This window comes from Hoplias malabaricus, chromosome 7 (genome assembly GCF_029633855.1).
Source record: "Hoplias malabaricus isolate fHopMal1 chromosome 7, fHopMal1.hap1, whole genome shotgun sequence".
NCBI lineage: Eukaryota > Metazoa > Chordata > Actinopteri > Characiformes > Erythrinidae > Hoplias > Hoplias malabaricus.
Window position 1 is genome coordinate 43,271,216 of NC_089806.1, and position 14,754 is coordinate 43,285,969.

The 14,754-nt window shown below is 47.0% G+C and overlaps 1 protein-coding gene across 7 annotated transcripts; it reads right to left on the bottom strand.

Moving 5' to 3' along the window:
• Positions 1 to 446: 446 nt before the first annotated feature.
• Positions 447 to 14,748, bottom strand: gpatch2 (G patch domain containing 2). Of its 7 annotated transcripts, none has more exons than XM_066676022.1 (12): positions 14,586 to 14,748; positions 13,210 to 13,725; positions 11,196 to 11,405; positions 10,361 to 10,425; positions 10,065 to 10,238; positions 9,848 to 9,916; positions 9,088 to 9,134; positions 8,894 to 8,961; positions 8,351 to 8,384; positions 7,941 to 8,005; positions 7,715 to 7,803; positions 447 to 2,702 (listed from the first exon to the last, which is right to left on the bottom strand). In XM_066676022.1, exons 1-12 carry the CDS (start codon positions 14,633 to 14,635, stop codon positions 2,533 to 2,535), a joined length of 1,557 nt encoding a protein of 518 aa, XP_066532119.1. In that variant the 5' UTR covers positions 14,636 to 14,748; the 3' UTR covers positions 447 to 2,532. The 7 variants fall into 7 exon arrangements, with proteins under 7 accessions (XP_066532119.1, XP_066532120.1, XP_066532118.1 ...); XM_066676023.1 differs by having other exon boundaries at positions 447 to 2,699; positions 11,193 to 11,405; XM_066676021.1 differs by having other exon boundaries at positions 11,193 to 11,405.
• Between the last annotated feature and the right edge of the window lie 6 nt (positions 14,749 to 14,754).

Below are 14,754 nucleotides of genomic sequence, written 5' to 3' on the forward strand. Positions count from 1 at the left end.
AAGCCCTCCTTTAACAGCAGCAGTGGCCACACGTCTTTATAGTGCACTGCAGACATAGCCTTGACTACAGTGGATCAGAGCTAGATTTCAAAAGTGCAGGGACTTACAGAATACATATAATCCACACGCGGGACAAGGACAAATCTTCCAGCCCGGACGCCTGTCTCACCGTCTCTGTGGAGACCAGAGAGAGCGAGAAAACAAAGCCAATAACAGCACCTGTCCTGAGCGTATGTATTTTTGTACGTCGAGTCCTGCAGTGGAGGAAAACGAGAGGACTCATGTTTCAGAGTGTGCTCTTAGAAAGAGGGGTTGTGTGTGTGTGTGTGTGTGAGAGAGAGAGAGAGAGTGTGAGCACCCACATAAAGGGGTATTATTAATACCACAGCTCACCTGTCCACTGTGGTGTAAATTAAAAATAAACACACGGGACGCCCAGTGGTTTCCTCGCTTTATTTGTTATCAGTGTCGACTCTCGACCAGAGCAGCACTCCACGTCTGATCTACACAACGGCGCAAGACTCGAGAATCTTCCAACAGATTCCAGAACATCAGTCGGTTCTAGGTTCAGTACTGTTCTGTTAACACTGCCTCAGCAGATTCCCAAAGCCAAGCGGATTCCAGAACTCTGGGAGATTCCCGAACCTCAGCGTTTTTAAAGCCTCAGCAAATTCTAGAACCCCAGTGGATTTGTTTGGAGCCTCTGAAGGTTCTAGAACCACATTGAATCCCAGAATGTTGAGAGATTCCAAAGCGTTCTGGAACCTCAGCAGATTGTAGCGCCCCAGTGTTTTCTGGAGCCTCAGCAGGTTCTGGCATTGGGTGGATTCCAGAACCCCAGTGGATTCCAGGACCTCAGCAGATCCTAAATCAATGGTGGATTCCGCACTCTCAGCAGCTAGAACCTCTAGATTTTTGATTCTAGAAAAGAAGCAAATTCTACAACTGATATCGAGAACCGTGGCATGTTCTGGAGCACATCCTCGTTCTCCAGCAGACAACCGTAGAGAACGTTAATCCTCCAGAGCTGCAGAACCCCACATCCTTGTCTTCCATTTGATGTGAGCTGTGATAAGCTCAGTGTTCCGTGTCTGTCACTTTCTTTTTGCAGCAGGGCAGGACCCTGATTGGTCCGGGTAGGTTCCCTGGGCTCTAGACGATAGCGGTATATGTTCTATGGCAACTGGAGAACAGTAGAACCTCTGTCCCAATGGAGATTTACAAATCCTGCTCCACAAGCCAGGCCTCTTCTCTGGGGACTGATGGGATGTCCTTTCAGAGACGTTCTGTTTTAAAAGCAAGCGGTTCTGCGCTGGACGGGCATGAAGAAGTGGAACCGGTCCTCAGTAGAAATTCAGTCTTTTGGGTCTGATATGTGACTAGCACCAAGGTCACCCCCCCCCCCCACCCCTCATTAAAGGGTCATCTTACTGAAAACTAATACAAATAATAATAATAATAATAATAATAATACTAAACAGGAATTACTGACAATGGCAATATGATGAAATCTCTCATACCCAAAAAAAAAAAAAACACACACACACACACAGCACTGTGTCTGTACACTATACACTGTTAAAAAAAACCATGGCAACACAACGGACATTGAATGGCAGTTGCTTCCCAACCTGCTATTGACTAGAGCCCTATTCCGTCTCCAGAATGCGGTGGAGGTCATTTAACTAATAACAAAGTACTTCAGTGATTTTAGTCCCGTCTGAAAAGGGTTTAAAGCGGACACGTCGAGGCCTGATCGGCATCTGCTTATACTCACTGCTCAACAACACCTGAGTGCAAAAGATTAAAAACAAAGACTTTATAATTAGGATTACAACTACAATTAGGGCAAAGAAATTAAATCATTGTTTAAAACACAACACAGAAGAATAAAGCCTCAGTATCTCTCCAGGTCCAAATACGTCATTTTATCAAGAGGTAGCTCATGCTATTCTTCATGCTGAGGCCCTGAAATGTGTTTGTAATGTGAGCAAAATACAAGCTGAAATTAGGGCACGGCCTATCGCTGAGACTCTCAGGCTCAGAGAGAGCAAAGCTAAAATGGCCAGCGGGAGACGAAAACACAAGATAAATAGATTTAAACAGATCGGGTATTGACTGATTTCTCTTCCCCAGTCCATTCTAACGTATTTATACTTTAAAATGGAAAACAGAAATGGATCCAATGTTGGCCTCGAGAGCTTCACCGATACAACGCCGCAGGCTTATTCTCGCAGAAACGCTACTCCATAAAACATCTGGGTGTTCTCTGAAGGCTCAGGAGGTTCTTCCGTGTCTCTAAAGCATCTCATATGTGAGTTCAATCTGTCTTTCAAGTGGGCTGTCCTTTCTCCTCTGGTTTAGTGCCTCTATCTAAGCACCGGCCCCTCGCTGCCTCACTGCTGCCCTCTGATGAGAGAGGCTTTAACAGAAAGCCGCAGCAACCGGAGGGGTTGAGTCTCTTTCTCTTTTCTGTGTGAGGCCTGTTCTGGGCGAGGCCTGCTCCAACTCCTTCTGTTTGAAGCCTGGGCCTCAGTTAAAGCCCAGCCCGGCGCCTTTAGGCCTCTGTGTGGCCCTCAGAGGCTCCGTCATGCCCCGGCCTTCAGGGCCCAGCCCCATTCCTGGACTCCAGCCCATACTCTGCAGCATCCGGTTCCCCACATTCGACTCCGGGATGGGCGCAGCTCCTTCACCTACTACTGCTGAGAGAGAGAGAGAGAGAGAGAGAGAGAGAGAGAGAGAGAGAGAGAGAGAGAGAGAGACACACAAGATGTCACTCCAGGTCTCCCAGAGGTCATCAACATATCACTGCTTAGGAAAAAAACTGGAAGACGAAGGTGGTTTTCAGGTTCAGCCAGTGGTGAGGCTCATTACTGAAGAAGCAGTGGTGAGAGCGAGAATGTTTCGCTAGTGCCTCTATGGGGTTTCTAATATTATGAAAGCATTACCTTGTAATAAAGTTTGTTTTCCCTTTATACGCATCAGTTTTAACACTTCTACCAGCTCCAGTCTAACTGCATTCAGTTTACAAAAGGTGAAAACGTGCTAACATAGTATTAGAAGCTCCATAGGGGTGCTAGCAACGATTCACATTATCACTGCTAAACATTTAGGTCCTGAAATGAAGCCTCGACTGCAACTGTCAAAGAGTAAAACTAATCATGACCCAATATTAACACGACATTTATGACTTCTGTAATGAGTCATCACCCTGTGTCTTTGATGAAACTAGAGCTTTATATAAAAACATAAGGTACCAAGATATATCAGTATAGTACAACTTCACAGAATGAGTGAGAGAGAGAGACAGAGAGAGAGAGAGAGAGAGAGAGAGACAGAGAGAGAGAAATAGGCAGAGAGAAAGACTTGAGACAGAGAGGGAGAGACAGAGACAGACAGAGAGAGAAAGAGACTTGAGACAGAAAGAGATAAATAGAGAGAGGGAGAGAGAAAGAGAGAGAAAGAGAGAGAGAAAGAGAGAGAGAGAAGGAGAGAGAGAGAGGGAGAGAGAGAGAAAGGATAATCTCTTTTAGGCGTTAAAGCTCATTGATTCTCCTAATGCACCTAATGGACTGCAATGGAGTACAGTACATCAAATCTTCACAGATTAAACTTTTAATTCTCACCACACCCCCATCCCCACCCTCCCCTCACTTTAAAACAGAGACAGAAACTATATCTTAAATAAAAAATAGGTTTTGTTTAAACGCTGGTGGCATTTTCTACAAGTGAAGATTCGTTTCCCAGATTTATTACTTACTTGATTCTCATTTTGATTCATTGGGAAATAAAAAATCATCATCATTATTTTAGCATCATTAATGTGTAATATTTAACACTGCTGCCTTTATATTATGTTTTTAATTAATTTGCATCATAAATGCATTATAGATTTCCTATATTTAAAGCCCCCATTCCTTTTTCTAAATCAAAAGCACACCACAGGAACAAGAGGCTACATCTGAACTCTGAATGGGGCGGCTGTGGCCCGGTGGGTAGGGAAATGAGGGTGTATCCGGAAGGTTCCCGGTTCGACCCCCTAGAGCCGGCAGGTCATGACTGAGCGCCCTTGAGCAAGGCACCTAAACCCCAATTACTCCCTGGGTGCCGTGGCTAGCGCTGCCCACCGCTCTGGGCATGTGTGCCCCCTAGTGTTCACTAATGTATGTCAGTGCACGGATTGGTTACAACTGCGGAGAACATATTCCTCGGTGCGAAAGCGCTTCTAATAACCTCAGTTTTCAGAGAGAACCTCTTCTGCAGAGTGATGCGGAAAGAGACAAAGTACTGTACTCTGCTTTTCTGAGGATGTGCGCTTTTCTTTTCCTCCAGAATCTGAACATCGTACAGGTGCAGTTTGGCAAAGGTATTTGTTTTCGCCCGTAAATTGCAGACATTTATCCTCAGCCCTTTTTTCCGAAGCCCCAAAACGAGAGACAGCTCGCTGATGGATGAGGATCAACTTGGAAGGGAAGCTGTAAATCATCACTGTCCAAAGACAGACATTTATCCCCAAAGTGGCAGCTTTACAGAAAGCGGCAAACACATTCTTTGCTTCTAATGTCTGTCAAAGAAAAGGGCTTTCTTTCCAAGTCATTTAACAAAGATTTATTACTCCCTCCTTCGTGAAAGACTCAATCCCACAACGGCAGCGGGAGAGGGAGAACAGACGAAAGTGCCGAAAGGTCTAAATCGAATCAGAGGCAATCCAAGCACGTCTACTAAGAAGATTCAGCGTCTTCAGTCACAACACACGGCCTCCAGCAGTGAGCCCTATTAAACAAAGGCCTTTCACCTGCCGGCCCACGTGAGCCCGAGGTGCGAGCGCTATTAATACCGTTAAAGCCAATTCCGCCACTTTCAGAGTAGCGGTTTAATTTGGGGTTTGAATTTCATTGATTGTCTGCACACCGAAACACGCTGGTAGGTGGACTGCCTGTGTATTTGAGTGAGAAAGTGAACCCTTGGTTTTTAAAAACACAAAGATCTGGCTGTAATTTGCAGAAGCTAAACGTTCCCATTTTAAACTTCTTACATACTTCAGCTCTATTATCACACCACTATTAAAACAACACCAAGTCAGATTTGCCATTTTTGCCAATCTCCTGGGCTCCTCCAATAGTTACATAATGCGGTTTCTGCAGTGCTGAGCCATAAGTAACAACACCAGAGGCTCTGTTCTCCCTGATACAGCTCACAACGATTTCTAAGCTGTAATTTCAAGGTGAAGTACCATCTTGTGTTGCTTTAAAAAGGGGCTGTATACACCTTTATACAATTCATCCAAGGTTTCCCTCATGGTTCAGTAGCTCTGCGGTCTGTTGGTGCGCCCTGGCTCTGTTTTGAGGGGCAGGGAATACGATGCACATGTGTTAGTTTGGGGGAGGAGCTTCAGAAACAACTGTCCACTGAAAAGAACAGGGCTCTAATCTCTCCGCTGATCTCTCAGAGTGTGCAGCAAACCCACAGGAGCTCTGATCACGGAAAGAGCGGAGGACTGAGTGACTAACAGGCTTTTTTTTAAATCAGGAGCTTCTTCCAGGTAAACTACAGGAGGTCGTCTGATCCAGAGGAACAGCAGGGTCGTCTCTGGAGGTCGGATACCGGCCAATTCCACACGCAACTGGCTCAAAGCTGCTACTATTATATATACATTTACTTATCAGTGATTAAAGCTGAGCTCCTCTGTGAAGTAATAATGAGCAGCTGACAATAGACATAATTCATCCATTCATTAATTTACTACAACCCAGTCTCTCTCACACACACACACACACACTCTCACCTGTGGACAGTTTCACACACCCACCCAGCCTTTCTCTGTCCCTCTCACTCTCTCGTTCTCTGTCCCTCTCTCTCTCTCTCTGTCTGTCCCTCTCTCTTTCTCTCTCTCCCCTTCTCTCTCTCTCACTCTCTCGTTCTCTGTCCCTCTCTCTCTCTCTCTGTCTGTCCCTCTCTCTTTCTCTCTCTCCCCTTCTCTCTCTCTCACTCTCTCGTTCTCTGTCCCTCTCTCTCTTTCTCTCTCGTTCTCTGTCCCTCTCTCTCCCCCCTTCTCTCACTCTCTCGTTCTGTCCCTCTCTCTCTCCCGTTCTCTGTCCCTCTCTCTCTCTCTCTCTCTCGTTCTGTCCCTCTCTCTCTCCCCTTCTCTCTCTCTCACTCTCTCTCTCTCTCTCTCTGTCCCCCTCTCTCTCACTCTCTCTCCACTAATCTTTCCAATGTTAATCTATCTCTTCCTTCCTTTCTCTCATTACCACAATATCCATTTCTTAGAAAGCACAGCTCTGACACACTGACCCCTGACCCCCACAGAGTCCTCTGATCTTCGGCAGCTTTTACATCATCCTCTGGCCCCGGATCCCACCGGAAGTGCTGCGCTCTAATGAGGCAATAGGATCAGCCGTGATCCGCCATCGATGGGCAGCCCTGCCAATCTGGCCCTGTGATCGCCCCCTGCTGCAGGAGGAGAAGCTACCCACAGCAACACACACGCATCCCGACCCTAATGAGACTTGGAGAAGGAGAATGTTCTGGAAAAGGACACGTCAAATCTACAGACGAGCCTTGAGCCTGAGTGAATGGGGCAACAAACCTGAGAGGCTGAGAGAAACAGGAACCTGGGAGTGGACAGATACAGATGTGTATGAAGTAAAGTTGAGGGTAACTAACAAATGAGTGTCTGTGATTGGCTTAAAAATTGTGGGGGACATTTTACCGTAGGATTCCTTCAGTTATCCACATAACGTAAGCCCTAAAGTCAAGTCTGTGCACACTGCAACAGGTAAAGTCTCCACAACTGGCTTATTCTGTGAGCAATAATTTTCCCAGAAATAACTGCTACAAATTAAACTAGTCATTTTAAGACAACAATAACAATATAATAATGATATAATAGCAAAATAATCCAGTTAAAACCTAGGCTGGTTGTATATATTCAGACACTGAAACTGGAATTATTCATTCATTCATTATCTGTAACTGCTTATCCAGTTCAGGGTCGCGGTGGGTCCAGAGTTTATCTGGAATCATTGGGCACAAGGCAGGAATACACCCTGGAGGGGGCGCCAGTCCTTCACAGGGCAACACACACACATTCACTCACACCTACGGACACTTTTGAGTCACCAATCCACCTACCAACGTGTGTTTTTTGGAGCGTGGGAGGAAACCCCCGCAGACACAAGGAGAACACACCACACTCCTCACAGACAGTCACCCGGAGGAAACCCACACAGACACAGGGAGAACACACCACACTCCTCACAGACAGTCACCCGGAGGAAACCCACGCAGACACAGAGAGAACACACCACACTCCTCAAAGACAGTCACCTGGAGGAAACCCATGCAGACACAAAGAGAACACACCAACTCGTAACTGGAATCATAAAAATGTTTAAATATCGTAAATAAATAAATCATAATAAAACTAAATCGCTGTTTTGAAGACCAGAGGAAACCAGAGAACAGAGCAGAACCTAAAATACAGGTGACGTTCATTCTTATGTAAACAAACACAACAGTAAACACTGTGAACAACACTGAGGTCAGTTACAGTTACTGAGATAACGTCCATATATCGATAACGTAATCACTGGGGTAGCTCTAAATAAGAACCGAAGTTATACAACTTCACAGAGAAACGCTGCTTTCTAAAATGTCCGAGTGGAGGTCAGGGGTAAAGGGGTGAGATCTGTTGTAAAGGTGAGAACGTTACCTGTGGAGGAGGGAGCACCCATAGGAGCAGCTTTACGTCTCCTCTTCACGTCTCCTGTACACAATGAGCCGAGGTGGCCACTGGTTTGCCTGTCACACACACGCAAACATGCACACATGCACACGCACGCGCGCACACGCACACACACTCCAAGTATGAATGTGAACCTTTTAGAGGACACCACTTTGGACTGGCCTTATCTGGACACCAGTGCCCTGGCTTTTACCTGCTTGCGGTTTTTAATGAGCAGCTTCTACGGTGGCCTCGGTCCGCTCTGGAGTCCCAGTGACACTGTACACAAACACACACACACACACAGCAGTTATAAATACAATAGACACATGGAACCAGTTCTATATACACTATACACACACAGACTGTCACATATACAGGCATTAACCTTACTGTTATTCATTTAGAAACATGTCGAGCGGTGTGTAAGCACCTGCTACTGCTACATGCAAACATTACACACAAAACACACCCACATCAAAACACCTGTGTAACAGAAATGGAGAACTACAATCCGAGCTTTATGTCTCTCTCTCTCTCTCTCTCTCTCTCTCTCTCTCTCTCTCCACTACACACACACACACACACATTTACGTACTGTACATAAACAGTAAACCAACTGACCTGTTCATGTCTGGATCCAGGACTGAACCACGGGCTACAGCCGCAAAAATCAATCAGAAATAGTTAGGGGTTTTTATTATTAGGGGGTTCTTGTGCTTAAACAAAAGGCAGAAAAGTAGCTAGGAGTTTACTGCAGTGAGAGTTTACAGGTCTACAGCAAGAACAATTCACAGAGGCTCTGAATAGTTTAATGTTACCTTCACTTTACCCTCATTAACGTTACGTATATCAACATACACCCTTCACGGACGTCTGTGGACAGTGGCTATAACTTGTGGCAAAGACTCTGGCTCCTACCAGCACCACTCCACGGAAATCAGAGCCTCACACTTTGTCTTTCTCTGCGGAGACCAACGAAAACGGACGCTCTTCTTTTAATATAAAAGAGCACTGAGAGCGATATGAGCTGGATCTTTGAAATGAGCTGCTCCTTAACCTCGTTTCAGTTGGCCGCTAGTTAGTCAGACTCCAGATTGTATGTACGGTATACACAGTGCTTTTTTAAGTGTTATGTGGGTGTAAAGAGACATCAGACAGACGTACTCGTGGCCATGAGGGTCCTGGGACAATCTGGGCAATCTCTCTGAACATCCAGCTACCTGAGAAGCACCCTAAACAAAAGCATTAATCACAACAGAACCACAGTCAGGGAAGTGTTTTAGTGTAAACAGGCGAAGTGTAACAACAAAGCCGCTGTAAACATCCGTAAACAAGAGACCTTAAACACACACACACACCTGAGACTGTTGTAGAGAGCTCTGTCGAGCCAGCCTGGCCTGGAATCCTGAAAAACACACACACACACACGGTAATTTTGCTGTCAGTCCTCTACAGTGAAGAACATTCCTCAATGATGATCTGCCCTCTAGTGGAAATGCTCGTGAACAGCAGCTTGTGTGATGTGTGTATTTCTAAAGCTGACCGTCACAACACAAGCCTCAAAACAATAATAATACAATATTTACAAGAGTTGCACCATGCTAAATACAGCTAAACAATCATTCCTACATTAATTTATCTTCTGCACCTGCTTCTTCCTGTTCGGGGGGGGGGGGGGGGGGGGGGGTGGATGGGCCGGACCCTAACTGAAACCAACAGGAGCAAAGGAGCACGCCCTAGACCCGTGCTGGACAAACTACGGCCCGCGAGCCATACACTAGCCATCAGGCTGTTTTATCCAGGCCTCTGAGTATTGACAAAATTGTCCTAAAACCGCATGGAGTCCAGTCCAAACACATGGAGGGTAGGTGAATATTCTTCTCTACAACTGTCCTGGTGTGTGAGTGAATGTGTGTGTGCCCCAGATATGGATTGGTGCTGTGTCCTGGGTGAAACCCTAGTGCCGGGTGCAGTCCTCCAGGTGGACGGTGGTTCCTGGTCGAGAGGACGCTGTGTGCGTTTGGCTGCCGGTGTGTGTGTGGACTGTAAAGCGTCCTTGGGTGTCTAGAAAGGCGCTGTACAAGTGTAAAGATTGATAAATAGATAGATTAATTTCACCTTTTTCCTGCAATATCCTGCAGTCCACTAGAGGGCGCCAAACGCTGCTGACCGCTACTAAGGCAGAGTCTATTGGGTTACATGTAAAGCGTTAGTTTTTGTTGGAATTGCTGCTTTAAAACCCCACCTATCGGCCCACCGGCCAGTTTTTAAATCCCGGTGTGGCCCTTGAGCTGAAAGGTTTGCCCGTCTGAGACTGAGACGTGTGTGCGCTCACCTCGCTGAGCTCCCTGGGTCATGAGAGGAAACGCCCCAGTGAGGATGCTGTTGAACACAGGGTCAGTAAGGTCCAGTTCATTGGAGTCTCTCTCCCACCATGGGATCACGCCGGCTATCCCGCAAGCCCCGCCCCCCTCGCCCTCGTAGAACCAATCGCTCTGCTCGTCATCGCCTTGGAAACAACACACAGACAATTAGAACAGATGGCACGGGATACATGTAAATTCCAGCGGCAGTGTTATCAACACAAAATGTTTTTTTTTTAAAAATAAGGAAGGAGTGAAGGGTCAGTACCTTGCCTCCCCTCATCATTGGTGTACAAGCCTCCATCACTGCTGTTGCTCACACTGCTAGTTTCACTGCAAACACACACACAGGCAGTACAGATGTTGGCTGTAGGCATTTAACACAATTTAAAGGGGGCATATGAGAAAAAAATATCACTCTTTACTGTCTGAAAACAGGGGATAATTCCAGTTCTGATTCTGTTTCTGACGTCAAGTGCAGACTTTAGAATGGCCCCGCCCCCTCGTCTGAGTCTGTCCAATCACAGCGCTGGACCCGCGTTTATGTGAGAGCGCAAAGACGAGGTTAAACTCAGCAAAACAGACACAACGAGCGCGGAGAAATAAGAGCACTGAGTAAAAACGGAGAAGAAAGAGAACAGAGTGAAAACGGCTAAAAACCAGAGCTTCTGCTCCTCGCTCCTCACTGCTGTGCGCTCGGGGTCGGGGTGAACAGCGAGCGGCTCGTTATCATTTAAAGGAACAGGTGCTGAAAGCGGGCGTTCTGAACAGGGGCTGTTTACACAGGGGGAGAACACTGCTGTGGGGCTCGTGGGGTTTGGACCAAAGCAGGTCACAGACGCTTCATTAAGAAACAGAACTGTGTTCCACTGTGGAGACGAGGTACAGTTTCTCCCTTTGAGAGAACTTAAGGCTGTTATTATACACAACTTAATTATGTATATTTTAAACATAAATAAAAGTCACTATCATTAATTGTGTGTTCTTCTCTGTGACGGTAAAAAAAGACTTCTTTAAACAGGAAGTACCTCAGAGACACTCCAGCTCTCAGATGAGGGAAAGTAGCAAAAGAGAAGAGACAGAAAAGACCAAACACTAACCACCTGTCACTCATGTCCTCATCTGATCCTTTGTGCTCCTCAAACTCCATTTTGTCCTTTCCTGATTGCCCCGCCTCTTCGCTCTCCACGACCACACCCTCGTCGGTCGCGTCCAGCGCCAGTCGAGAAGCCGTCATCTTCCTCTTCTTCAGCCTGACTTTACTTGCATCGCTTTCTTTCCCTTCGTCCCCGAGCACTGCCTCTTTGCCGAGGCTGCGAGACATGGACGAGACACGAGTGTTTACATTATCTTCATCCAATTATATTTATTTAGAAGTGGGAAGTACTTAACTGTGATACAAAATACCAGAAAAGACACAAACATCTGTTATGTCTCACTTTAAGCAAAATATCTCATATTTCATGTTTAAATGTGGTGCAATAATAACAATAATAATAATGGTGCACTCCTCACAGACAGTCACCTGGAGGAAACCCACGCAGACACAGAGAGAACACACCACACTCCTCACAGACAGTCACCCGGAGGAAACCAACGCAGACACAGAGAGAACACACCACACTCCTCACAGACAGTCACCCGGAGGAAACCCACGCAGACACAGAGAGAACACACCACACTCCTCACAGACAGTCACCCGGAGGAAACCCACACAGACACAGGGAGAACACACCACACTCCTCACAGACAGTCACCCGGAGGAAACCAACGCAGACACAGAGAGAACACACCACACTCCTCACAGACAGTCACCCGGAGGAAACCCACGCAAACACAGAGAGAACACACCACACTCCTCACAGACAGTCACCCGGAGGAAACCCACGCAGACACAGAGAGAACACACCACACTCCTCACAGACAGTCACCCGGAGGAAACCCACGCAGACACAGAGAGAACACACCACACTCCTCACAGACAGTCACCCAGAGGAAACCAACGCAGACACAGAGAGAACACACCACACTCCTCACAGACAGTCACCCGGAGGAAACCCACGCAGACACAGAGAGAACACACCACACTCCTCACAGACAGTCATCCAGAGGAAACCCACACAGACACAGGGAGAACACACCACACTCCTCACAGACAGTCACCCAGAGGAAACCAACGCAGACACAGAGAGAACACACCACACTCCTCACAGACAGTCACCCGGAGGAAACCCACGCAGACACAGAGAGAACACACCACACTCTTCACAGACAGTCACCCGGAGGAAACCCACGCAGACACAGAGAGAACACACCACACTCTTCACAGACAGTCACCCGGAGGAAACCCACACAGACACAGGGAGAACACACCACACTCCTCACAGACAGTCACCCGGAGGAAACCCACGCAGACACAGAGAGAACACACCACACTCCTCACAGACAGTCACCCGGAGGAAACCCACGCAAACACAGAGAGAACACACCACACTCCTCACAGACAGTCACCCGGAGGAAACCCACGCAGACACAGAGAGAACACACCACACTCCTCACAGACAGTCACCCGGAGGAAACCCACGCAGACACAGGGAGAACACACCACACTCCTCACAGACAGTCACCCGGAGGAAACCAACGCAGACACAGAGAGAACACACCACACTCCTCACAGACAGTCACCTGGAGGAAACCCACGCAAACACAGAGAGAACACATCACACTCCTCACAGACAGTCACCCAGAGCGGGAAACGAACCCACAACCTCCGAGTCTAGGTGTGTGACTGGAAATTTTACATGGAAAATGTTTTATAGTCATTTTTCCTTTATGATATTGCAATATAAACATAGTTTAATTAAATGTACCAGGTTGCTTTTATTAAAAAGGCCAGTGCACTTCCCTTTTCTGTGCATATGGTTAAAGCACTGAACTTAGTGTGCCACAAAAGCAGTTCCTCTTCCCTTGACATCCACAGCTGAAGTACACTTGAGGAAGGCATCTAACCCCCAACTGCTGGTGACAAAGTGTCTGCATGCAGTTCTGAGTGTGTGTGTGTGTGTTCACTGCCCCTAAACACTAGTATATATATAAATGAATATTATGCAGTCTTACTCCCTGCTGCCGCCCCCTGGTGGTTTCGGAACTGGTGGCGCTAACATGGTGGCGACCTCTAGTGGCGGGTCCACAGCCATTCGCTTCACTTTCCTGCGCCTCCGTAAGCTCCTGGTCCCGAGCGCGTCTCCGGCTTCCTCGTGCCACAGCGGCCTCTTGCCTCTACCGAAGTCGTACGAGCGGCGCTTGGCTACGAGCTGCTCGTCTGAGTCGCTGTTGTTGTTTTCTCTGGCATGAGCGCCCCCTGCTGCGGCGGAGGACGACGAGCGGTAGTCCTTCTGCTCCTCGGGGCTGGACTCCGAGCCCTCGCTCAGGTGGCAGGTGTCCCAAGGAGGGTGAGGGTTGTCGGAGCGGCGTTTCCTCCCACGGCGTTTCCGCGCCTGCCGTTTCAGCAAGCATCCCACGGCCAGTGCGTGATCCCCACCGTCCCCAAACCCGCCGCGGGCCTGCTCCGAACTCTCCTCCAGCGCTGACACCAGATCATGGACCAGCTCGTCCATCGTCCGGCGAAAATGCCTACAGCAAGAGACAGAAAGGAAGGTCGAGTCATACTGTCTTTGTTGTCATTCCTCAGTATAGTTACAGAGTAATTACAAAAGAATGTCTCAGACTTCATTGGATACAAAGCCATACGAAGAAATGGATCTTTGACCAACTCAAGCCTTCTTTCTCACCATTTCTCAGAAATGGAAATGTTTTATTTCAGACTTTAGACGCTGTTCTACGACATAAACCAATAATTAAATTAATAATCCATAATAGTCAAGTCTTTCGGAGGCTGAAGGTCTAAAGAAAAGAAAGAAAAATGTGGAGGAACGTGGAGAAGCGGTAAATTGTCACCAACATTTGGAACTGACATCAAAAAGAGGGTCAGGACCCAAAGAGAGGACAGAATTGTTGTTGTTGTCTTATTATTACAGTCTGATTTAACTCCTACTGCTTATTAATAATCTATAATAATAAAACAACAACAAGAACCATATAAAATAATATCAGAAATATGGAAAAATGGTGTACGCTAAACACAGAAATGAAGAACCAATAACTGAAAGGTTACAGCTGTAGTCTACACAGAGTGTAAAGGCGGGCTGTTCATTCTGCACCGTTTAATGTGGACAGCATCATTCGAATAACAACAGTGGGCGAATAAGGAGCCACTCTCGGCCTCACATCTAAATGTAACAGATATTGAGCTATAAACATCCCCTGGCATTAGAAAGGGAAGACACACGCAGCTTTTACAGACGCAAAACAACGAAGAAAACGCATTACAGACCGTGAAATTTACAGAAATGTGACAGAAAATTCAGCAAAGACGAAGCCGGACAGACGACACAACCGGCATTTAACACAACGCAGTAAGTTTAAAACCTCACCAGCTGGTTCCCGCTTTACTCAGCTTCTTTATATCAGCCGCACGGAACATTAACCCCGCCCTAAACACACATTTATATCTGCTGGGGGGAGAAAAACACTAAAAAACAAAAGCGCTGGACGGGCAGATAGAAGGAGCCCACCATAGTGGCTCACATTAGTGGTGAAGAG